At 44.1% G+C, this 26,889-nt stretch overlaps 2 protein-coding genes across 5 annotated transcripts in view; one reads left to right on the forward strand and one right to left on the reverse strand.

Annotated features, from left to right (window-relative positions):
• ZDHHC3 (zDHHC palmitoyltransferase 3) overlaps positions 1–15,477 on the reverse strand; it is a 95,060-nt gene extending 79,583 nt beyond the window's left edge. For 2 of the 4 annotated variants that reach the window (XM_085631539.1, XM_085631541.1), the window contains exons 1-2: positions 15,235–15,477; positions 13,693–13,803 (exon numbers count right to left, since the gene is read on the reverse strand). The gene's annotated coding sequence lies outside the window, so the exon portion shown is untranslated. Of the gene's footprint in view, positions 1–13,692; positions 13,804–14,983; positions 15,086–15,234 lie in introns of those variants that run through there. The other 2 variants (XM_085631540.1, XM_085631542.1) reach the window with 2 other exon arrangements.
• A 467-nt stretch (positions 15,478–15,944) lies between these two features.
• Positions 15,945–26,889, forward strand: part of EXOSC7 (exosome component 7) — a 101,215-nt gene continuing 90,270 nt past the window's right edge. The window contains exon 1 of the mRNA XM_085630086.1: positions 15,945–16,128. Coding sequence (XP_085486212.1) covers positions 16,072–16,128 — 57 coding nt within the window. The 5' untranslated portion in view covers positions 15,945–16,071. The remainder of the gene's footprint in view (positions 16,129–26,889) is intronic.

Below are 26,889 nucleotides of genomic sequence, written 5' to 3' on the forward strand. Positions count from 1 at the left end.
ACTAATCACACAAGGACTAAAGAACAGTTCCGAACACCCTAATGAAGTCAAATTATTTTTAATGTAGCTTAACCAAGGGATAGACAAGGCTTTTTCCAAGGACAGACAGTCCTGAATAATTTGTTGGTTTAGGTTTGGTGGCTGTTGTGCCCAAACCCTCAACCAACCTAATAGCGGGGCCACTGCTATCTGGTCACTAATATAACCCATCCCTAAGTCCTCGTGAATATTAAAGGTGGGGGCAGAGGGGGGTAGAGACAGCAGTTTCCGAAAGAAATTGTTTTCAACTATTTGGATATTAGGAGAAGCCTTGTAACCCCAGACCTCGCTACCATAGAGTGCCATGGGCAAACACTTCGCACTGTATATTTTTAATAAAGCAGGGAGTGGTTTACAGCCTAAGCGCTTTGCGAAGCCCGACAAAGCACCTGTGGCACTAGCTAAGATGTTCTTTTTTTGAGCACGTTGTGTAACCCAGAGTGATCTGTCGTCAAATGTTACCCCTAGATATGGGAACGTCTGGACTTTCGTTAATTCCTGCCCATTACAGAAAAATTTCACCCTTTTTGCTTTCCCTGAGCCAATCGACATAGAATGTGATTTTTTAAAATTAACTAATAAGTCTAAAGAGACCATAAAATCATAAAATCCGTTTAAGAGAGCTTGCAATCCTCTCGCGGTTCTGGCCAACAAAACTGTGTCGTCCGCGTATAGTAGAGCAGGAATCATTTTTGAACCTGCTTTCGGGGTGTCCTTACAGATCGTATTCAGGACCGGACCCAAATTATTGATGTAAAGCGAGAAGAGCAGGGGAGCAAGAATACACCCCTGTCTTACTCCCCGCTTTACCTGCCAGGCATCAGTCTGGCTTCCATCATCCCTATAACGGACGACTGCGGTTGTGTCGTCGTGGATTACAGCCAGGAAAGAGACCAAAACCGGGTCAAGCCCCAAACCGGCTAATAATGCCCATAGTTTTTGCCGATTTACGAGGTCGAAAGCGGTGGACAAGTCCATAAAAGCTAAGTGGAGGTCCCCTTGCTTAACGACTGTATATTTTCCTATAATAAGGTGTAAATTGAGGCATTGGCCCACTGTGCCCCTTCCCTGTCTAAACCCATATTGTAAATCGGAAATAATGGAATGCTCCTCCAACCACATAGTTAGGCGAGCAAGAACTACTTTACCCATGACTTTCATGGCAGAATCGAGGAGAGAGATAGGCCGGTAGCAAGCCGGGTCATCTCTTGAGCCTTTTTTAAAAAGTGGGACAATAACGGCTTTTGCCCAAGATCTAGGGGCACCGACCTCAGAAACTGCGTTAAAAACACAAGTTAAAAGTTTCGCCCAAAACTGTGGGTCTGCCCTATAAAGGTCCGCTGGGACACCGTCCGGACCAGGTGCTTTACCAGACGCCGTGGCCTCAATGGCCTCCCGGACTTCCTCCTCCTTGAAAAGGATTCTTGAAGCTAACGTGTAATCCACATAATTTGTGAGATTAGCTTCTTGTATCTCCGAATAGAGACCGCTAAAGTGAGCCACCCATTTATCTGGCGGAATAAGACATTCTTTGATGGTGTTTTCCGTCTCATTAAAGAGGGGACTATTTATCACTTTCCAAAACTGGCTACTATTTTTCTGTAAGCTAGCATCCGTCAACTCATCCCATGCCTTGAACTTTAGCTCGCGTTTCCTATCCTTTATTGCTTTTTTATAACATTTTCTTGCCTCAGTTATCTTACTGGGGGTGCTCCCAGGTTCTTTAAGTACCAGTAAGAGAGCAGAGTGAGCACTAGAACAGGCATGGTCAAACCAGTTTTTAAACTTCCTAGGTTTTGGTTTACCATGGGAGGTGAGACTCCCCTCTACGTGTTTGGTGATTCTGTCGAAAGCATCCAGAATCACTGTCGGTTCCGCCCCTAAAGAAAGACACAAGCTGAAATCCTCTGTTTTACTTTCATATAAATTGACGAGGAAATCAGCCGGGGTGATGACATCCCATCTAAGTCGTCTACCCTGATTTGTAGGCTCAAGGTTTAAATTAGAAATCAAAGGCTGCATAACATCTTTCCTCAGAGCCTTAACTTTGATTTCCAGAATTAATGGGTTATGGTCACTTAGGCCATTTTGTGTAACCTGGAACTCGCCCAATAAATTGAACATGTTACGTGGTACAAAAATATAGTCAATTGTACTGCCGTGGCCATGGCCAGTAAAAGTATGAACCGGGTCCGACAAGTCTTGAACCGGCATATAGAGATAATGAGCCGATACTATATTCTCTAAAAAGATCCCGCCTTTAGAATGCTCAAAGTGGGTCACTTCATTAGGGCAAAAATCTAAATAATTATTTAAACAACAATTAAGATAACATAAGTGTATGTTAAAATCGCCAAAAAGTAAAAGAAGATAAGGTTTTTCATTCAATGCATCAAACTCATCCAAGAAACTGAGTAGTGCTTTGAGATGTTCCAGTTCTTCCGTCCTAGTAAATGAATTGTAAAAATTTACCACCAAAAATGATGGAAGGTTAACGCAATCCATTTTCACTGCTAAGATATGAGAAGAGTTAGTTGGTAATAACTCAATATTATAGCGAAGCTTTAGGCTGAATAATAGCAGGAGGCCCCCACGTGGTCTGCCCGTATCCGAGGGTGTAGCGTATTTAATAAAAGATTGGTAGCCATCCATAAAAAAAGGATCTTTAGCCTCCCATGTTTCTTGTAAAGCAATAATATGATGGGAGGAGAGAAAAGCCAACCAATTTTGATTACCTCGTTTGGACCGAAGACCGGCTATGTTCCAAGATAATGCAGAAATTAAATCTGCGGTTGGAAGGCCCATTGCATGCCCTTGATCCTTAGTTGGAGTGTTAACCAAGTCAGATAAACAAGGTAATGAAGCGACCACTACACCGTTCAAAGGTAAGTCCACGCCCACGGTTTCCCCATTAAAAATGGGTGCAATTCCATTCTCGACTGCAACCTCAGTTTGTAATGTCAAGTTATTAACTAGTACAGTAGAAGGGGCATTATTCGCCATAACGGGAAACCCAGCAGATAAAGGCTCAGAAGAATTAGGAACATCTAAACTAAAAACATCATTATTTAAATAAGCTCCATTATCACTAAGTCAATCGTTAGTGTCTAGAGTGATAAGGGCTTCAAATCTATTTGATAACAACAAGGGGTTGCTAGTAGGGGCGTACTGAAGGGGACACTCTCTCTGTCTGCCCTGACCTGCAGGAAATGGTGGGTAAAAGAAGCCCAGTGGAAGAATGTTAATGTGGTCCTGATGTATTCTAATAGACCCTGCTTGTCTAAAAATGTGATCAACTATATCAGGGGTACTGAAGTTCACCACAACGCAATCACCCCTCAGAGACTTATTAGATTTCCCCACCCACGGGACCCTTCTCACCATTTTAAAACAATCATAGAGGTGACTCCCCAGGACTGTCTTTCCTGCCAAAAAATGAAGGGCTTTATTTTTCAAAGTGGACCAGTGCTCTTCTTTACCATCGCTGGTCTTTGGGACATTAGCCAAGATAACGGTATAAGGGCAGGCTTCTGGGGGCAGATTTAATGAGTGAACCTCATGTGCCAAAGGACCTTGAACTCTTCGGGTTTCAATAATATCCCTCGAACCTGAACTAGTACCGTTAATACTCGGGGCAGGTGGTAAGGGGATTGCTGGACTTACAACAGTAGTTGCCAAGGTGTCGATCATATCCGCTACTCTAGTAGTAATTTCGCCGAGGGGTAGTAAATCAGAGGGATTGGACCTTGGTGCAGCAGCGCTTTGAACAGCAATGTGGCGCTCAATAAGAGTAAGTCTATTATCAATCTCGCTGAGTCTATCCAAGACTGGGGATATACACCTACTCAATCGTTCGTCAAGCTGCTTAATTACATCAGCTAACATGTCTCTGAAAATAACAGCCCCCCCCTGGGCGACAGGCTCCATATCACTACTACCTGGATAAGGTGTGGCCTCGACCACCGGACTCTCTACCGGGTGAGCCACCCCCTTAAAAGGATCATTATTTCTAGATTGTTTAGCATGTTGACGATGACCTTTAGGCGCGTGAGTGGCTTTCCTCTTACCTTTAGAAGCTTTAACATGGGCCACAGAGGAGGTTTTTGGCTGCCTAGTGCGTAAAACTGGGGGGGAGAGAGAAGGAGAAGGACTGGACATGTTCAGTGATGATTGAACGCTGGGATGATAGAACTCTGGTGCAGGCCCAGGGGAAATGGAGTGAGAAGTCCCAGAGGGGGCAGCCAACAAGGGTTGAGAGAAGGGCTCTAGTGACAGCCTTTTTTCCACAGTCTCAATTTCTTTGGAGACAGCATGTTCGACTTTTTTCAAAAAGGCGTCTGAAGTTCCAGACCCTCCCACTCTCTGCGCCTTGTTGAGGTTCTTAGCCATGTCTTGTGGTGATCAAACAAATAGCACGAGGATCTTATGTTCACCTTTCACACAACCCGCCAAATCAGCCCAAAATAAGTCTTACAGTAGACTGTATATAACAGCCCCTAATCACCGTGTAACGTTCTCGCAGGTTAGGGGGGTGGCCAAGCTCAGCCCTGTCCGGCCCCGGACGGCCACAGACGGCCCGCCCTTTGCCCGGGCTTAGCCCGGCGGTGCCCGCGCGCGTGCCCGCGAGGCGGGGGCGCTCCTCAATTTCAAGCGCCGCCTGGCGCGAGAATCCCGCTGACGGCTTAGCGCCGCTGAGCCTCCTGGAACCTGTGGTCCACCCCTCTCGTCAGCCGCGTTGGTGGAGTGGCGGCGACGAGGGGAGACCAACACAATGGGCAGCAGCGAAGGACCGGGTCAGCAAAGAATGGCCGGGTGATTCCCCAAACGGCAAACTGCAACTGCAACAGGAGCCCCCGCTCTGCCGGGGCGCTCCTCAATTTCAAGCGCCGCCTGGCGCGAGAATCCCGCTGACGGCTTAGCGCCGCTGAGCCTCCTGGAACCTGTGGTCCACCCCTCTCGTCAGCCGCGTTGGTGGAGTGGCGGCGACGAGGGGAGACCAACACAATGGGCAGCAGCGAAGGACCGGGTCAGCAAAGAATGGCCGGGTGATTCCCCAAACGGCAAACTGCAACTGCAACAGGAGCCCCCGCTCTGCCGGGGCGCTCCTCAATTTCAAGCGCCGCCTGGCGCGAGAATCCCGCTGACGGCTTAGCGCCGCTGAGCCTCCTGGAACCTGTGGTCCACCCCTCTCGTCAGCCGCGTTGGTGGAGTGGCGGCGACGAGGGGAGACCAACACAATGGGCAGCAGCGAAGGACCGGGTCAGCAAAGAATGGCCGGGTGATTCCCCAAACGGCAAACTGCAACTGCAACAGGAGCCCCCGCTCTGCCGGGGCGCTCCTCAATTTCAAGCGCCGCCTGGCGCGAGAATCCCGCTGACGGCTTAGCGCCGCTGAGCCTCCTGGAACCTGTGGTCCACCCCTCTCGTCAGCCGCGTTGGTGGAGTGGCGGCGACGAGGGGAGACCAACACAATGGGCAGCAGCGAAGGACCGGGTCAGCAAAGAATGGCCGGGTGATTCCCCAAACGGCAAACTGCAACTGCAACAGGAGCCCCCGCTCTGCCGGGGCGCTCCTCAATTTCAAGCGCCGCCTGGCGCGAGAATCCCGCTGACGGCTTAGCGCCGCTGAGCCTCCTGGAACCTGTGGTCCACCCCTCTCGTCAGCCGCGTTGGTGGAGTGGCGGCGACGAGGGGAGACCAACACAATGGGCAGCAGCGAAGGACCGGGTCAGCAAAGAATGGCCGGGTGATTCCCCAAACGGCAAACTGCAACTGCAACAGGAGAAGTCATTTTTTAATGACAATTAAGAAAAAGTACCTTTTAGAAAGTTACCTTTTCCCTGAATGAGGTAGCTTGCTAATTTGCATTGGCTCACTAGCTTCACTCGGCCAGTAATTAGTCTTGAATAAGTATGAAATACCCCCAGGAGCAAACAATAGCTGACCTGAATGGCCAGAAAATACTCCTCCGAATGTGTAGAGGGGGCTGTGGGCATTCTTTTATACATTACTCATTGCCCTACAGTAAGTCTGTCTGCTCGGTGTCACAGCTACTAAGGGTTGAGCTCAGGTTAACTTAGTGACTTTGAGGGTTCAGCCTGACAAGGATTGTGGTTCTTATTCGTATTTCTTACAAGGACGAATACACCTAATAAACCAAAGAAATTGTTGAAGGAAAGTGAAGAAGAAAAATTCATCAGGGATGACCCAAAACATAAATTGAACATTCTTAAATGGCTAAAACAGGGTGACCGAAAGCAGAACACCTTGTATCATTTTTGTTACACTTAGTAAGGGAGCTTCAAAACAACAGTTAAGTGAGGACAAACAAAAAAGCAGTGCTGGAGAACAAAAGAACAGGGTTGGGGAAGAAGCAATGCAGGAAGGAAGAGGCAGCAATGAGACAATCATATTTGCTCAGAGTCTAAAGTAGAGAGGAAGCTCCAGAAGGTGTCAAAAATAGTAGGAGAATGGAAATAGAGCAGTCATCAGAATATAAAAGGTCGATTGAAGATGTACATTAAAAGAAGTACAAACAGGAGGCAAAAAAACGAATTGAGAAGCTTATTAAATGCAGCAAAATGTGGTTATGATTGTCACTCGTATTTGCCGTCTCCTAATTGGGCAACACATACCGGCTTCGCTTGCTCTTTTTTCCTCAGGAGCATGGACCAAGTAAAGATTGCTTCATCTTGATTAGGGCACTTCAGCTGCTGGCACTGCAACGGAGGTACAAATTTTCTTTTTTCTTCTTTGTGTTGCTTTTTTTTCCGCTTCTGACTGTTGTGTTGCTTCTTCCCTCCAAGTCCAACCACCGTCTGTGTTGCTTCTTTCCTTCCACCCCCATGCTCCGGCTCTCTGTGCTGAATCTTCCCTTCCACACCTACCCTTCCGTTGTCTGTGTTGCTTCTTCCCTTTCACCCATGTTGTACATGTTGCCACTTCCCTCCCACCCCACCACTGTCCGTATTGCTTTCTCATCCGACACCCACCCACCGTCTCTTCCCTTCCACCCCCATGTTGTCTGTGTTGCCTCTTCCCTCCCACACCCCACCCTCTCTTTGACTGGGTTGCCCATGCAACCGCCATAAGAAAAAAAAAGTACTATAGCATGCCCAGCGCGGGCCGTGTCATAGCACTTTTTAGGTCTCGCTGAGACAGCGCAAGCTGTCTCTTTGAGACATTTTGTAAGTGGGTTTTCAAAAGTGCTACCCACATGATTTGACAGGCCTAAAGCTTGAGTGCACGATGGCGTGCACGTGCACAGCTGCTGCTCACACTCCCTCCTCCCCCTCCCTTTTCGTCAGCTTTAATCAGGCTCCTCTGATGCTGGCATTCCCCCCTCCCTTCTCGCCCAGCCCTTCTTGTCACCTCGGCTTGTTTATTGGCGCGGTCGTGTCACTTTCACGGCCAATGCTTGTTTGTGTTTACTTAAATGCTTCATGATTGCAGCAGTGCTCGATGCATGTCTGTGTCCGTCCCACCCCTCCCGCACCGCCACTCGCCCTCTGTGTGCAACCCCCCTCGTTCCTTAAATCGCCAGTAAAACGTTCCAAACAGTTCATGCAAAGTCCTGCTCATCTCCGAGACGGCATGAGGTCTCTTTCTTTTTCAAACTGCTTGCGTCCGAGCAGAGTGCTGGTAATTGGTGCAGTGGGGTTCTAATCACGCTCCAGAGATAAGCTGACTTGATTAGCTGTGCTCATAATGGCTAAGTGTTTGTTGTAGGAATGTTCTCCTCGCTGCCACTTCCTTTCCTTGTGACTTGCTGGCATGATGAGGGTGGCGTTGTATAAAAGATAACCTACCTAGCTATTTGATGGAAACTGTTTATGCCACAGTAGTCCATTAGCTCGGGCTGCTTTATAGTTCAATTAGTGTATCAATGTCTTCGTGTGCCTCTGCCTTGCTATTACCCACGTTTGATTAAAGCGTGTAAAACAACCTCTGCTGAAGTGCGAGGAACCCCTCATGCACCTCTGCTTCTCATATGGAGTGTTGGCTTCTGGAGAGAGAAATTGCTGTTTATATAGTGGGCGGGGTGCTTTAAATGGAGGGATTTCCTTGGAGTACTGTTTCTTTGGTCATTGTGGCATGCTGCGTATAATGTCGTCATCAATCTTTAACAGCAGCAGTCCGGCCTGCTCAGAAATCTGAATGTGTGATTACTTGGAATTTCATGTTGGGGAGATAAGGGACTCCGGAAAGAACAACATTGCTCCGACAGAATGCTAAAGTTAGCCGAAATGCGACTGTACCATCTGGCGCAATATCGAGATGTGCCTGAATGAAAATGGATGGCATGAAACCTCACAGGGTTTATTTAATTTCGACCTTTTTTTTGTGAACTACGGAATTAATTTATTCACATTCTTTTTTATCTTCCACTTTGGTTCTCTCTCGCAGGAACAAAGGTGTGATAAATTGATACTTATTCATACGTGTTTTTTACATTTTCATTGGTCCTTCTTTACATCTCAGTTGGATTGTGAAATTGTTATTGTCCGTGTGATACCACTCAGCCCTTAGCGAAATAGAAGTGATATAGTGCCGCTATCCCATAGCCCACCACACATATACTTCACTGGTTGAAATGCATATACCCATGGAGCGAAGACCATAAGAAAAAAAAACAAGGGCACACTAGTTGGTGTTGGAGAGAACTTTGCTGCAGGTTTAATTTTGCATATGTAGCCAAGACAAGTAATGGGTTAACTTACAGGCCATCCAGGGTTGGCCTGCGAAGATGCAACCAATGCTGACTGCCCTCCTGAATAGCCAACAAGCGCCTGGACTACACACCATCAGGCACTGTACCTATTGGGGTTTCATTGTTACATTTTGGGGTTTCATTGTTACATTGTCCATGTGTGGCACAGATACCACAAAGCCTAGCCAAATAGAAGTGATATTACTCTGGCCTCTTAATTTTCATAGTAGCTTCAGAGTATTTATTGATATTCTATGAGAAAGTAATAGTTATAGAATTATAGATGAGTAGGCAAGTAACAACATAAGCAACAGTAGCAATGCTCTAGGTTTCTACTCACTAAGGTATCCCTATGGATCGGCTGACTGTGCATGAGAACAAGAGTCATGGGAAACCAAATACCCTTTCTTACCCACACTCGCCTCCCTTACATGGAAAAACACACCATTTCCTCCGCTCGTCTCCCTCAGACGAGCTCTTCCTCCTTTTCTTAATTTATTTCTGTAAAAAAAAAAATATAGCTAACATTCTTCCTGGCCTCTATCCTCTCCCAACTTGAGGGCCATAATCTCCAGTCTCAATTAGAGACTCTAGACCAAGCACCTTGCTAGCAATAAATTAGTAAGCCCCTTTCAGCTCTTGTGATATTTATTGCCTGTCTGCGTTGCACCTTCCTGGCAAATGAGATAGTGATTGTCAGGACAAGAAAGACACCTAAAATCCCACTCACCTCTTGACTGCACAATCGTCTACCACCTCTTTCGGTTCCCTGGAGACCCATGGGAGATAGCAGATCAGGCAGCCCATTCACCACTTTAAAAACCATCTTTATTGATCAATGCAGTAAATAACACAGTTTTGAATACAGTGTTGCTGGATTCACTGTAAGATACATAGGTGCACATCAAATACTATAATATCCCTTCATTGGAAGAGTGTGTAAAATAAAACCAACAAGAGATTACATAATAGTGTAACAAGAAAATGTAAAACATGAAGATTGATGTTCAAGTTTATTCTGTTTTACTCACACCACTGGCAGTGTGATGCAGGAGGAAGAGGATGTTGCATTGTAGTGCTTCACCTTATAAATAAGTCAATTCCAATGGTGGCTGGTGTACTATGGCCTTGCGGATAGATCTCCACCTCTTTACAGCTGCCACTCATATTCTGGCATTAGCTAGGTAGAGGACCTAAACTCAGGCTACTTGCATAACTAATGACTGCCTTACACATGTGCACTACACGTGAATGGAGATTTGACTCAGACATTGCCCTTCCACTTGCAGTATGCATCTAAAATAGAAATTGGGGTAGGAGGTTGCAAATTTAATTGCACAAAAGGTGGCAAGAGTGTCAGTCAAGATAGCTGGAGCCTGTCACTGCTATTCCCTGATCTGACATGATTTTGCCAGAGGCATAAACTACTCTCCCTGAGCTACTGATGCTCATCCTTCACATATTGTAGATATTATTTGCATAACTGAGGGTGTTACTGACTAATGGTGCACCTCCTTGACACATGGTGCAATTTATGGCATACATGAGGATATTCCTTTAACAGTGGTTGGCCTGGCCAAGTGGTGCCTAACCATGAAACATCACGGGCATACTGACACAGTGTGGCAAATTGGTGGCCTCAGTATATTGTTGCCCAACCCTGTGCATATTGCGGGGATTCTTTATGTATTGATGGTGATTTCTGGCATATAGTTCCCATTATTGACATAGCACATGTATTTGTGACTTATTGAGTCCATTTCTAGCTTAATGGGGCCTGTAGAAATAGGAACGTAACCCAAGAACTTTCTTGGCTTGTCACCAGTGCACATCCACTGATCTTAAAATACTGGCAATCATATTGAAACATGGTTAATCGTTTTGAAGTGCTCTGAATATTCAAAGGAAATTTTAATAGTATTTGCAAGATGGACGTGAGTATATAGTATAGCAACTCATCTTTGCACTAGCCCAATGCATTTCGGGACCATTAAATATCTTTGTCAGGGGACTGCTTAAGTTTATTAGTGGAGACATCATCACTGTGTTTCTGGCATCTAGCATGTAGAAGTGGAGACATCATTGATATGTATGTCTCTGGCATTTGTAATGTAGGCCTTATGTCAGAAACGGCAGAAATAGACAGATGATCTCTTAACTAATAAAACAGATAGTTATAGGATAATTAATGCTGAATTTCACAGACTTATTACTAATCTTAGCTCTTTAGTAGGAAAGTACACTTAACGCTGTTATCTCATTCTGTAAGGTCTCTGTAAATTAAATGGTGCCACTAAACAGTGCTCTTGTAAGAGTTGTATAGCAAACCTATTTCACGAACAAAGGGGTTCTTCAGGACTTAATTACTACATGTTTCTTAAATGTGTAAATCAATGTTAACCCCTACTGTTCTTTCTGAAGTATACCTGATAAACTCCTTGAGTTATGGTATATCCAGTAATGATATTTTTCTCAGCTCTCTGAGTTTTAAAGATTTTTTTATGTGGTAGTCCATATTTCAGTAGAATTGTATAACAAATGAATTCACCTATGCAACATTGCTGACAAGTTAGCATGACAACCTATAGAACTGAAGCATATCTTAAATTAATATATAGCCAATCAATCTGAATACGAATGGGTTCATTGGATGGCTCAGTAGAACGCTGAGAAATGTTTGATTACTGAAGACACAATACCTGTGTGTGTGGATCAGATAGATTCCAGAAAGAAAAGAATGGGATGACATTGAGAATATTGGGGCAAAAAAAATTGCCTGAATAGCTCTGAAGAGTTTGCACCCATGTCTCATGTTCCCCATGTTAAGATACTGCGGTTTTGTTTGAATTGCAACTCAGCACACCTGACTATTGTTCGTGTTAGCTGAGTATTTCTTGTGACTGGTATGGGACCCAGAGGGAAGGCTCAGTGATCTGGAGGGGCACCCCCGGTAGACCCTCTTTTTTAGGTCTCGCCTGACCCAGCGCATACGCTGGTCTGGCGAGACTTTTTGAGAGGGCTCCAAAAAGTGCTACCAGGCCAGCCTAGACCTACAGTGCATGTGCGTGTGCCGCGCTTGACGCGAGTACTTTCACTTTCACGGCCGCTTTGATGTTTGATCGCGATCACTTTCACGGCCGCTTGGCATAGCCAATAGGTCTCGCTTTTGGGACCTTATAAGTATTTAGTTATGCAACTGTTGCATGGCTAAACACTTATAAGGTCCCAAAGGAGAGACCTATTGGCTATGCCAATGCTGGTTTCTTTTTACCTCCCTGCGTCATTAAGCTTTTTTTTAAAAATCTTTTACATCTCTATTTTTTTTTTTTAACATCTTTTAGCCATGTTGCTCTACAACAAGGCTAAAAGACATTGGCAAAGCCAATAGCTCTCTCACAGACGGAACTTGTTGGCTTTGCCAAGGCTTGTTTGGCTTTTGCCAAAGCTGGTTTCTCAGTGGATTACACAGGCTTTGCAATTTGGATATCCTTCTCAAATTTCTTCTCATAGCTACTGTACTCCATTTATTTGGCATTTGTTTCTTAACAGAGGGTGATGATACATGACCGGTTCGAAGTCTCAAGATTCATGATGGTGGTCAATGGCTGGATCGTGCTTCGGTACTCACAGTAATCCAACACTGGATGATAATATTCACCTTGCATTTAGCCAAGAATTCATGCTACTCATGGTTAAGTGGTCTTGCTGGTTTCTCACCAGCTACCATACGTAGCTGCTGTAAACCAGTATAGTGGGTAATCTTTACACAGTGTTATATTTCGACATCTAGCTTCTATGCATCTATGGATCTAAGGATCGGCCAATACCCGTCACTCCCGGCTCAGGCTCCTGAACAAGATTCTTCCTTAACTTTCTACAATGTGCTTCAAGCTTTATATGTGTTTGTATCTTCTACGTCACAGTTTGGAAACTAACAGATGAATACTGCTGGGGTGTTAATGAGAACTTGTAATTTCAACCACATATTTCCAGGTCAGCAATCTTTCAATGGCCGTTCATGAAAAAAGCATGTTGTATTCAAAAATGTATAACCCCTAATTCATCCTCCATGCAAGAACCTACGGTTACTGTGCATTAGAGGTTAAAAAAATTAAAAGGCCCCATGCTAGTTTTTGAAAACTTTCCAGAAAATCTGCTTTGTATCACCTCGCCAAACCCTGCAGCCACTTATTTAGAACTCATCGATCACTGACTTGTAATTTACTAGCACAAAATCTTTGGGCTGAGAAAGACTCCTTCTATGCTCCGTATTAGTCTGTTGGGCAGCATAACACTGACAGAAAACTCACTTATCCTGTTCTTTGTCCCATATACGTTTCCTCCAACCACAGAGAAGGTAAAGTTATAACATCGTCATCCTTTCTTTTAAAGTTAAACTTTTCTCAGAGAGCCCATCCACTTGGAAGACAATGTATTCTTGAAGCCTTGCCCCAGAAACCTGGCATCAATTCACTAAATACACCATTAAAACAACAATCAAAATGGTCTTCCTTCTCCTCATCACTCTTCAGACTGACCCCGGTGAACCCAATGCGGCGAAACAATACAATATTCTTGGATCCCCAAAGCAGCCTGGGGCTGATGTAGGACCAAACGTGAATGACCAATTCTCAAATGAACTCATGTCTACGACGAGATCGGTTCTCTACAAAACAATAATTTCTCAAAAATTCAAATCTGCCTTCAAGACAGTCAAGTAACGGGAGGTTCAAAATGGTTCTTTGAAAAATTATTTATTTTTGCACCATGCCAATCACGTTGACACTCTCAGACCTCTCTTTTGTCTTTGACACCATTAAATCCCTCATCCACATAGACACGACCCACCACTCCACTGATTTTCTAGAAGTGACTCGCCACTGGGTGACGATCTTCACATTGAGCCAAGCATATGTAAAAATGTTACACTCTCCTCTGACTTAACCCTTTTGATTGCAGGATCCTCTCTCCATCGCCATCTTTATCTTCATGCTACTTCTTAGGGCAACCTTCAGTAGAACCATCTTGAATGTGCATGATGTGGACACCACAAACCCTAAGAGACAGCAAAAGTCAAGTACTTTTGGGCGAGTAGAGCTATGGTAGGAAGAAGCCAGAATAAGCATTAACTAAGTCCAGTGTGAGCAATAAAAATCTGTTTAAAAACTTTCTGACTTTATGATTTTTTTAATATTGCTTTTAAACTCATTTGTAGGCATTACGGATTGAGACCAGAATTCATTCAGTCCATCTCTACTAATCAACCCTTCAAAAGCCTGGCACTTCACCATGTGAATTGCATGAACGTTCCTACCCACAGTAAAAATCAGTCTAACCTAGGACAATCTCCTCCTGCTTTGCATCCAGGATTAACGTACAGGAGGGTAGCTTCATCACATAATTTACATATGGAGTTCTAGCCGAATTCTAAATGCACAAGGAATGCCATGATAAAGTCTAAATAGAACCCTAGAGAGCAAAGCGTTGATTCTTAAAATTATTAATTACTAATCACAGATAGCCGAGCAATTGCAGAAAAGTGGGGCAAACTTTGAATTTAACACATATAAAATTGTTGTATACAATGCTGTATTTCAATATACAATAAATGTACACCAGTGGTGTATAGTAACTTTAAATCTCAATGAAGGCAACTCTTCAGCCCATGACAGACCTAGGGCAAGCACCATCTATCCTCAATCGTGCTTCTACCCCCTAATTTTACACCTCTAGAATTTTAGTACCTCTACCGAACATTTGATCGATTTGATTCATTGCCACAAAAACCTGACCATGGCAATTTAAATGACTGGAAAATAAATTCCACAGTGTTTCATTGTTGGGTCTATAGCAGAGACACTTCACGTGTATTCCGGATTCCAGTTTAATATGCGTTAACATTCACAATAGCGTAAGTTGTAAATATTCAAACACTGCGTTTAGTGATTTGCAGCAAATAAGCTTTCTACCTCGAATAATAAATACCATAAGCTAATTGCTAAAATTAAAATTATTCCTATCAGCCTAAAACAAAAGTTCAGCTACAAGCTTTCAAATTCACATCTATAGCCTAAAAAAATACCCAACACAATCGAGTGGAAGGGTAGTAATAAATACCCCTCCACACACACTGTATTTAACTTAAAGCTGAAGAGAAACCGACATTAAGAAGCCCCATTACCCTCTGACAGGTTTGAAGCAAATCAATTCATTATTTACCACTAGAACAAACTGACCTCGCTAGTACCTTCCCTGTTCTAGTTGCCAATGCCAGCAACTAAAGGCTTCTTCCCACTGCCGCCCAGTATTAGTTAGGTGGATGAAACCAGGAAGTGGGCAGCAACTGGGCACGTATTAGACTCACGCTTACTTCCTCGAAGAATCCGGCCTTCTCGCACACTATATCGTTTGTAATGAAGCAAATGATGATCACTTCTTCCAAAACTAAATACCGAAATGAAATGTTCTACCAGCCGTGCACACTTACTTGACTTTGTGATGGGAACACGATAAAACACTGTCCGATCTTCTCAACACCAGATAAAGCATGAATACGAATTTATATTTGAGTTCCAAAATCCATCACTGGGTAACGTTTAGTCCGCTGATACCTGCAAGTGACAAACGTGCCTTTGGCTGCACGGTTTCCTTGGCAAATAATGCATCCTAAACCACGCGTCTTCGTAGTAGTGTAGGCATTACCGTCCGCGATAACAGCGCTTACAGCTGTGAGCTCACATAGAAGGTGAAAGGGGCAGGGCAGCGTTCATTACTAAGAACGGAGCCAACATAACACGAGCCTTCCATCTTGGAGTGTAAGTATTTACGTCCGCTGTAAAACAAGGTCCCCTAGTATGAGAGAAATTAATGAAAATCTAGTAAAAACATAACAAACATTTTTGTGGCTATTGCAGTAGGCTTGCTAATAAGGGTATGTTATTGTACGTTAAAATGTATATTTTTGAATTTCTATTTTTCTTGAATAATTTCGTTCGAAAAAAAAGAAAATACAATAACATTTCTGTAGGTTTATTAAAAAAATATGCGTTCTGTTATATTTCGACCTATCCATAACAACAGCGTTGTCTTTTTCAAGATGGCTGAACGTTTTACTTAGTTCCAAAGAGAAACTACAGAACAGGGTGGGTCGTTATTCTGGTTTCAATAGTTGTTTCGCGAGTCCTACGGCATCTGTTTATTGACATGTTATCTCGAGAGCCTACGAGTGGATGAGTGACAATGTCCCCTATTGATGACGTTACCAGCATGTTTCCCAGTATCCGGCAGGGAAACAATCGTGGTGGCGCTTTCGTTTGAGTGAGAGATGGCCTCGGTCACACTGAGCGAAGCAGAGAAGGTTTATATTGCCCATGGAATTCAGGTAAATGCTGTACTATCTTCACCTCTGAAGACATGTAATGGACTATACCGGTAACTATGCAAGGTTTATAAATGGGTTAGTTAACGTGCAAGCGAGTGAATATCTGTTACGAATTGTAGAGAGAAAAATTAAATGCAAATTACAATGTAAATAGTAAAGCACCATTAGGGTTTACAATGAAAACGAAACAAAAATTTAATCATGAATGTTTATCAAAAGATTCAGATAATAAAATAGGTAAAATTTAAATAGTTAAAATCAGTCAATTAAATTGAGAAATAGTATGATCCTCTGAATAAAATGCAGGAAATGCGTAAACTGTAGCAAATGCAGTTCAGTTTTAGGAATAAATCAAAGCAGTAAGTCAGAGGACAGACGGACAGTGTCGCTTCCTAAAAACAAGCATTTGCAATGCAATAGGTCTCGCATTTGCGAGAGTTTAAGCTATTGGCATTGTAAATGACCATGCTTTTTATTTGTTTTAAAAACCAACACGGCAGTAAAAGGCGTTGTCATTTACAATGCAGTAGCTCAAACTCTTGCAAATGCGAGACCTATTGCATTGCAAATGCTTTTTTTGTTATCGGCTTCATAGTGCAGAATTGCGGCAACTAGGACAACGGGTTTAGAGGGGCAAGTGAAAAGGAGTGTGGCACTGAGGAAAGAAGAGAAGATTGGGATCCGGGTAGGAAAGAAGTAAGACGACCCATGCAGCTCTCGAATCATTCATGGAGATTTTAATAAAACTGAGTGGACGCTTTTAAGCTCCAGGCTAGAGCTCAAGTACCCCCAAAACAGAACACTTGTAAGCAATTGCCACATATCTGCAATATTTCCCAAAGCCCTCACTGCGTGCTCAGAATGTCAGGAAAGATTCTGTACTGCCCGATTTGGACAGTCATGTCTGTGATGTTACAACCACACACAGGCCGATTTCATAATGGCGTGGCCATGCACAGGCTAAACTCTCCGGCCAATGCGGTTCAGTTCATACCGCAGTTTCTTCTTTGGGTGCGGTGGCCCATGTTACATCACCATGATCCCAACCCTGAGTAAGCTCTGGCGATCTCCATTTGTGCTGCATGGTTTCGGCCAGAAACCATTGGGTAATTTCCATTGAGTCACCCAGATCAGTGTCTGCAGCCTTCCTTTTCTGGTAGACCCAGCTTGCTGAGGTCAGGCTGCACCTTGATCTTTCTGAATAGACACTCCTCCTGCTCTTCTCCCGTGGACAATTTGACACGGGGTGTAAAAGTATGGCTTCCTCTTTAGAAAGCAGGTGATGATAGACACCAGAGTATGGAAACTAGCATTTCATGAAAGTTCTTCCATTTGCCTTCATGACACTACTGAGTAGTAACTGGGAAGGGATACGGTTCTCAAGTCTATCATTGCTAGAAATATGGGTTTGTAGAATCTTGCTCCCTGTTCGTATATACAACTGACAGCTGAAGATACTAACTGTTCTAGGTGATAGGTTATTGCTGCCTACATTGGTTATGGCAAACTGCAGATACTACAGGAAGGAGACATTTGTACTGCTAAAAGGCTCCTGGTGCTCGCAATCAACCTCCTTAAACTACACAAGGAAGGGACCAATTTTCCAATTCAATTCAAAATGTGCTTTATTCGAGATTTACTCATAAAAGCAGACATACAAACATATAATAAAAAACAATTAAATCTAAGATGTCATATTGATAAATGCACAATTCATAAAAAGATACAAATTATTTACGAGAAAAAGTTGAAATTAATCGCAAAGATAAAATTCATAATTATAGGTACTGCAATTATGTACATTTTATATATTCTTTGTGCTAGTGAAAGAGCTACTTAGACATACATTTCACAGGTGTAAAGTTCATAAATGTAGTTAGTGCAATTAAATATAATTTTATAAAAACGTTATTCTAAAAAGAATCATTTAAAAAATAGTTTTTTCCAGATGACATGATAAAATACACTAAACAGAGAATAGACTATACTCTAGCAGTCTCTGTTCAACTAGGCAGAGAGTAATCACCGGACTAGCAATCTCTGCCTAATTGTCCATGCCCACCCCAAATACTTGGCGGTGGCGATTATAATCCAAGTTAAGGTAGTCGATCTTACTATGCGCAAAGCCACCATACTACTCTTGGTGCCCAGATTCCTGCACATAGGTGCCAACCATGCACGCCTTGGACTAGAGTATAGTTTACAGGAAAACAAAAAGTGACCAAGTGTTTCAATACCTTCCCCACAAGCTGGGCATGTAGCAGGGCCACCTTCCCTCCATTTAGATGTTAGGTAACGAAGAGGAAGAGAGCCCGCCCTTAATTGAAAAAGCAATTTCCTATCCAAAGGTTTGGATATATAATCCCAGTACAGTTCATACATGGGGTACAATTTGACCTCGAGAAAACTAGCAGTCATGGCCCCACAATTGATACTGAGGAGACTTTTGTTAGCGACATTATCCCAAAAAATATTTTTTAGGGTTGCCTTACTCGGGAATGATGCCCCTGCTGGATCAGACCAGAGTGCGTTCAGACTTAGTTCAAGAAGTATTGATTTTAATAATTTGAACCATCTGATTTTGTTAAAGCAATCTGCCCTGACGACGTCAGTGAACCCGGATGCATAATGTATGAGCTCAGGAGTGGTCCATAACCTACGCCAGTATAGAATTGGTCGTAGTTTGGCCATTTCCGAGATTTTCTTCCTTCCAAGCTCATATCTCAGAGGCAATAACGGACTACTCTGAGGTGTACCCGTTAAATTCCTAAAGAATTTATTCTCTGAGGCTTGCAACTCCTGTAGGTTATCATGCCCCCATAACTCAGCCCCATATAGTGCCGACCCAATTGCTTTTGCCTCGTATATGATCAGGGGTGGTTTGATCGGTTTAGTTAATGATTTCCTGTGCTCCTTTAAGATGGTTCCAGCCAATTGCTTGTGCCTCAAAGTTGCAATGTGTAGGTGCTGGTTCCACCTATTGTCATTAGAAATAAGGATTCCCAGGTCTGTGAAAGATGATACGACCTCAAGGGTTCGTCCACTCATGGTAATATTAGATTTAAAATTACGATACGGATTAAAAACCATGAGTTTCGTTTTAGACGCATTCACCTCGAGACCGTGATCCCCACAAAACTTATCAAAAATATCCAATGCTTTTTGCAATCCACTTGGAGTTTTAGATAAAATTAACGTGTCATCGGCAAACATTAAAATCGGAACTTTTACACCTGCAAGAGAAGGAGCGTCAACTGCCTGTGATTGAATACAGGAGACTATGCCATTAATAAAAAGTGTGAACAAGGTAGGTGCCATAGAGCACCCCTGCCGAACCCCACGCTCAACAGGAAATTCGGCAGTGTCTTTACCGTATCCACCCCATTGAATTTTAGCATAGGTACCTTCATGTAGTCTCATAATCATTGTCAGCAGGACTCCTGGGACCCCCAAGGCCGCAAGTACTTCCCACAGCTTCGTCCTGGGAACCAGGTCGAAGGCAGCCCTCAGGTCGACAAAAGCCGCGTAAAGACTGCCCCCGCCTAGCACCACAGTCCTCCACTGAATCAGCTGGAACCGAAAAACTTGGTCCACAGTACTAGTGGCCTTACGAAACTCAGCCTGAAATGGCGATAGAATATTGAATTCTTCCGCCCAATCGAGCAATCGATTAACAATCACTCGCCCAACAATTTTTTGCACAGTGTCGATCAGGCTGATCGGGCGATAATTACAGGGCTGTGAACGGTCACCCTTTTTGTACACAGGGATGATAACAGCACCCCGCCATGAAGCCGGGATAGCTGCTCCCCTCGCAATGTGGTTTGTTAGTAAATGAATATATTTACACCACCTATCAGTGTCGTTTAAAAAAACGTCCGCTGGGACTCCGTCAATGCCAGGAGCACGTCCTCTGTGTACAGTTTTGAGGGCCGACAGGATTTCGCCCATCGTAAAAAGATTGTCCTCAGGAGTTGAATAGATAGGGCTAATGTTATTTACAATCTGAGCCCGGTTAGCATATTGATCACTAAAAAAGTTTACCCAGGCTTCCTGCGGGACATGATTATTGCAAGCCTCTTCAGGCCTTTCATGCCCCCATTTTACAATATGCCAAAATAATCTAGAATCTTTTCGTCCGCTAGCACACTTCAGCTTTTCCCAATGGGCTTCATCCCAATCTTTTTTTGCATTAGCAATGCAAGTTTTATATGACTTTCTTGCAGAGCGGATGGCCCCCAAGTTTTTACTCTTAATTGCAGCACCCAAGGAGTTTCGTGCCGCTTTACAAGCATGATTATACCATTTAGCCACTCTGTAAACGCGAGTCGCCTTGGGGTTTACTGGTTTAAGAAAATAATGTTTGATTTCTTGGAAAAGGGACTCATGAACTTCAATGATGTTAACTTGGCTTGTAGTAATCCCTGTTTCGCCCTCTAGGGCCATAATGGCCTTATCAGTCGCAGCTCCTATATTCTCGATAGCTTGCTGGTCTGTCCTAACACTAGTCCATCTTAGCCTACGCATATCGTTTGTTGGCACAATGGACGGGGGAAGGCAAACATCAAGAGTAGTAGAGGCGTTGGATTCAGACAGCCACCATTTATGGGTGACACATAACGGATTGTGGTCACTCTCTGGCATTTCTGTCACGACCATATCTCTAACAGTGGGCCAGAGAGAAAAACTACAAATAATATAATCAATGCGACTTTTGCTTCTTCCGTTGTCAAAAGTCGTAGCTGGTACCCTGTCTGATTTTGTCCTCCCGTTTAAAGCTCTTAGTCCTTGTTCAAGGCACATTGCGTTCAAACCCAAAATATCCTCTGTCCAACGGGTTACTGGGATGGTATCTAATGGGGGGATATCCCATTGTTTGTCTTCCTCTGCACCTAAAAAGGCTTCGCCTGTGTCAAGAGGTTCAAACGTGCGGTTTAAATCCCCAGCAATTATTATGTGTTTACCACCTGAATGTGTCTCGAGGAGATTATACAGGGCAAGAAGAACCACAGATTTTCCTACATTTCCACCTCTGACGTAAATATTATAAATATCGATGGATAAGGATAAATCACTCGTAAGTCTAATGAGCTGGATATCTTTCTGCCCGGTTTCTATGTTTTTTACAACGGCCTTTAAAGATTGTTTGATCCATATTGTGAGGCCCCCCATCGGACGCCCTTTATGGCCCTTAGAAGCTGGAACATAAAAATTTAAGTACCCCAGAGCGAAAACAGGGTCACAAGCCCATGTTTCCTGAAAGATGCAAACATCAAAATTACTAATAAAATTAAACCAGTCACCGCAACCTAGCTTTGAGCCTAGCCCAGCCACATTCCAAGATAATAAGTTTCCAGAATCATGTGCCTTTACAGGGTTGGGGCTAAGAGTACGTGCACTCATCGCATTATCATTTGTACCATTATGCATTACATTATCAGGTATTAAACCAGCTATGGCCTCCAAAGTATCAGGCTCAGGGCAGGAACCTTCGCGTTGTCCCAACTCAACAGTGTAGAGTGGATCAGATAAACAGGGGGATGATTGTCAATCACAATCATTCAGGTTTGACAGAGCAGAAAACCTGTTTTCCACACATAGACCCCATTCACGAAATCTAACATCATTACAACTCCTGTTGGTCACAACATTCCATTTAGTTCTTAGAATATTAGGGTTCATGCCTCTTCCTTTCCGAGAATAAAAAAAGTCCAGGGTCAATGGTACAATTGAAGTTGACCTTCGCTGTGGAGGCAAGATGTTAGGTAAAATGTTAGACAAAACCTCAGGACCAGTGAAGGTTAAAATAACACAGTCCCCTTTGAACCTTTTGATGCTGTTACCAATCCATTCAACTCTTCTAGCATTAGCAAGTTCATCAGCTAATTGTTGCTTCCCCCAAGGTGTTATTATCATGTTGTTAGTAAGCCATGATAAGGATTTGTTTAATAGAGAAGGGGCAGATTCGACCTCCCCAGAAACCAAAGGGGGTACATTTGCAAGAACAAGAACCAATGGAGAGGCTTCAACTACAAGCTCGGAAGACCCTTTCCCCATATTAAAATCGTTAGTGGAAGCGACCGGGGGTGGATCAGCAAAGGCACCACTAGATACATTAGACAGTGGTGCAGGGTTAGAGGCAGATCCACTGTTCTCAGCAAGAATTGTTTTGCTTGTTGCTGGCTTTTCAACAACTTCAGTAGTATTCCTTTCCTTCGCCAAAGTTTTCTCTAATAAACCACCTAGCCTATTGACCTCAGCGGTTAATTTGTCAATTTTACTAACCAGGGGTTTGACTATACCTTTGATTTTAGTATCCATCATACTCCATAGTTTAGTAAATTGAGCGTTAGAAAGGGTAACATGGGCTTCGCTGGACAGATCAACCTCCTCTTCCTCATCCACTGATGTTGATATTCTCCTCGAAGGGGTTGCAATTTTATTTTTGCCTGATCTTAAACCCCCTCTTTTCTGAGTAACCTTGCTTTTACCCCTAGTGACCCTTGGAGCTGGTACAGGGATAGTAGAAGGAGGGGACTCGATGTTAGTAGATATCACTGACACCCCTTCACTATCACTATTGGCTTCTGTGTGAGCGACTACACCACTAGGCAGGATGGGGTCAGTATCAAATAGAGGGGCTTGACCCACACAGGATTCGCTACTATTGTGTAAAACCAAAGAATCCCCATACTTGTTCTCGACCATGTGGGATTGGTTAGGTGAATCCAGTCCCAATGAAGATCTCCTGTCATTGTTGATTTTAGCCACAACTTGGATCAAATAATTGTCTAAGGTATTATTTGCTGGGGTTTGTTTTTTCCCAGGCATGAGTGAGACCAATAAAATGACTACAATAATCAATACGCGATAAGGCACAATATACAGAGAAGCGTAATAATTACCCTATGTAGGCAACATAGCACCGTGTGTACACAGATAGTACAGAGGTAATTTCAGGCAGAGTCCCTGGCCCAACCCAACCTTGTCCGACCTCGGACGGCCCGCCCTTTGCCCGGGCTTAGCCCGGCGTCGCCCGCGCGCGTCCCGCGACGCGGGGGATGTCCGCAAAGATATACGCCCCCAGGCGTTGGCGTTGTTAGCGTTGGCGGGCTTCCGCCGCAAAGGAGCTTGGGGAGTGTAGTTTTCCCTCACCCCTGCACTCTGCGGCCGTTAGGTGAATTACTGGATGCGGCGGCGGCAGGGAGGAGATGCAATCCCCCGGTTCGTCGCTGGAGCTGAGCTGGACAGGTAAGGCTCTCGGGAGACGCTGCTAAGGCTGGCGCGGACACCCGCTCTGCCGGGGATGTCCGCAAAGATATACGCCCCCAGGCGTTGGCGTTGTTAGCGTTGGCGGGCTTCCGCCGCAAAGGAGCTTGGGGAGTGTAGTTTTCCCTCACCCCTGCACTCTGCGGCCGTTAGGTGAATTACTGGATGCGGCGGCGGCAGGGAGGAGATGCAATCCCCCGGTTCGTCGCTGGAGCTGAGCTGGACAGGTAAGGCTCTCAGGAGACGCTGCTAAGGCTGGCGCGGACACCCGCTCTGCCGGGGATGTCCGCAAAGATATACGCCCCCAGGCGTTGGCGTTGTTAGCGTTGGCGGGCTTCTGCCGCAAAGGAGCTTGGGGAGTGTAGTTTTCCCTCACCCCTGCACTCTGCGGCCGTTAGGTGAATTACTGGATGCGGCGGCGGCGGCAGGGAGGAGATGCAATCCCCCGGTTCGTCGCTGGAGCTGAGCTGGACAGGTAAGGCTCTCAGGAGACGCTGCTAAGGCTGGCGCGGACACCAATTTTCCTTTCTCTGGGTTGGTAGAGGAAGCATATTGGAAATAGCCACTTGTGTGAGGCAGACCATTGAATGTAACTATGAAAAACGGTGTTTTGTAAGAATCTTCAGGGAACGAAGCTGTCCCCTTTCATGGGCCCAGTGTTGCTAGTAAAGACAGACTTTGGTAGAGGACTTTTTCTTACAACTCCGGAATTTTTTTAACTAGTTTAACTCCCAAATGGAATAGGGAGGAGTTTTGTTATGGGCAGAACTGGATTTTGGTGCTGCAGCCATTTGATAAGCAAAATACGACACACTTTGTGCAGGACTTGTTCCCGCTCTCAAACAATCTTTACATTAAACTTTTTTTTTATTTGACTGCTTCTTGTGCCCCCTGGTAATATGACGTGTACAAAATCATAAAGTACAGTAAGTACAAAATAAGGAGATGGTTTTGGTGATCAGTTATATTCCGGTAATACTCCAAATACTACTTTTTTTGTGACATTGTATAGCGTGTTTATTTCCTTCTCATTTACATGCTTGGAATTGTATTATTGAGGTTTTACGTTAAAAAAGTAAAGCACATTAAGTGAATGAATCCTTCAGGATTGAAGTGAAAGTTTAGAATGAAGAAGCTTTACTTTTTGGGCCATCACGTTAAGCATTTTCTTTACGCTAATAAATTGAAAACAAAGTTGCACTAATTCTGTTATTAAAATATTGGTGGATCCGTCGTATTCTGGAGGTAGGTTTCTCTTGTGTATGCCTACATGCAGCACATCACTGTCCTTTTCACTTAGATGGTATTGTGTAATCTTTTCAGATTGAAAATATGTCATTCATGTTGCCACATGTGGAGCAAGACTCAGAGGTTACTGTGAAAGATAAATTCCATCCTTGATTGATGGTGACTGGAGGGGTGATGAAACCACAGGGTGTAACTAATTTTATAACTGAAATTTAGGGGTAGCGTGTGCACAACCGGTGCCCTAAGCAATTTCCAAGTGCGTGGATCAAAAAATGTTAATATTTAACTCGCTTTTTATCATTTATTTCTTACTTGTATTTCTTCAAGGCTGAATTTCCCTGAACACATAATGTTTTCATTTCTTGTGATCGTTGAATTTAATTTACTGGTTATTTTCCTATTGTCTATAATTTTTCTAGGATTGGCTAGCAGACCTTACTGCTTGAGCTGTTTAATGGTTCCATGGTGCAAATCTATTAAGGAACAATAAACACTCTACAGTCCGATTTTGGAAGGCAAGGGCATTTAGTTTGAATCGCAAATTTCATCACACTTATGTAATCTGGAGAGGATCTTAATTCTTCGAGCAAGAAATGTATAATAGGCACTATCTTTGAAGTAGGTTTTCTATTAGGAATTTGGATGTGAAATGCAATAGTGTTATTGCACAAGTGCTCCTAAATCTGGTGTGTTATTTTATAGCTGTGTGCTCGAGGTTAAGCCACGTTTCTAGCCCTTAGCCCTGAAATAAGACGAGAGTCCATTTATACGAACATTTCTGAAATCTACACCCATCCACTTTCAAAATAAAACCAACGTTGACAGTCCGTATGCCTTGCTTTTAATAGTTAGCAGTTAAAGCTGTAGAATTTACCTCCACTGCGCGCACCCTCATAGCTCCTGAAGCACTTCGGCGCTTTTCCGAGAGCGGCAGCCAGTCTCTTATCCGTGGGATGAAAAGAGTGATTAGGGCGTGAGAAACACAGAGATGGGCTCGACTGCACCGACAGCCCAAAGCACCAGCACTTACCGTACCTCAACAGGCTCCGACTCCGAGCAAGAGACAAACATGGGCTGGGGCGAACACCCGTGACATTAGCAAACTGCAAGGAGGAGAAAGAACCTGCAAGAGCGAGAAGAAGGGGGGGGGGGGCCTGGGAGGGGGGAGGGGGGGGTAGTGAGGAAGAACGAGCGGAATCCAGTGTTGTCGGGTTTCTGGCCCAGCACTTCATTCTTCTGCAAATTTCACCGGTAAATAAAGTGGGGTTTATTTCGAATTAACGAAAAGCATTTACACCAACCAAGTTAATTTCCAATCCAACATACTCTGCACAATGTACGCACGCAAATTTCTCTTGTGAGAAAATATTTAAAGTGGCGCAAATAAAACAAGCATTGGACGCGCGAGATGCGATGGTGAGGGGGTGGGGGAGAGAAGCGGGAGTTCTGATGAAAACGTGTGAAATAGCAGCAGGGAAGGGGGCGGAGAGGGGCTACGATGGAGAGCGACGTAAAGCCATATGGCTGCTTTGCGCGCGTGCACGCCTCGTGCACTGTAGCTCTATGCCAGGGGAAGCACTTTAAAAACCCACTTACAAAATGTCTCAAAGAGACAGCTTTCGCTGTCTCAGCGAGACCTAATGAATGAAGAATGAGCCCACAACCCTCAAGAAGAGGCTTCTTTTACAATGCAAAATACAATACATTCAAGCATACAATTGTATAAGTGTGCCACAATTTGTGCTAAAGAACAACATAGTTTCTAAACTCATGATTATATTTCAAAGCAGTATTTACAAGGTTGTTTATGCACGAATCGTATGTTTGCAGAGCGAGACAAGAACAAAACAAGCATTGGCATAGCCAATAAGTCTCGCCTTTGGGACCTTATAAGTGTTTAGCCATGCAACAGTTGATGTTGTTGCACCAAGGATATTGTGCTGGATGGACTTATGAAACGCCCTATACGCAGGAGCCTCGACCAAACTCCTGGAACGACTACAACGCATACAGAACGCCTCTGCACGCCTGAACCATCGACATCCCTCACCGCAGCCACATCACACCCCACCTGAGAAACCTGCACTGGCTTCCCGTCAACAAAAGGATCACCTTCAAGCTCCTCAACCATGCACACAAGGCACTCCACAACACCGGACCAGCATACCTCAACAAACGACTCCACTTCTACACCCCCAACCGCCAGCTCCGCTCCACCGACATCGCCCTTGCCACCGTCCCCCG

Source organism: Triturus cristatus, chromosome 10, assembly GCF_964204655.1.
Source record: "Triturus cristatus chromosome 10, aTriCri1.1, whole genome shotgun sequence".
In the NCBI taxonomy this organism is placed as follows: Eukaryota; Metazoa; Chordata; class Amphibia; order Caudata; family Salamandridae; genus Triturus; species Triturus cristatus.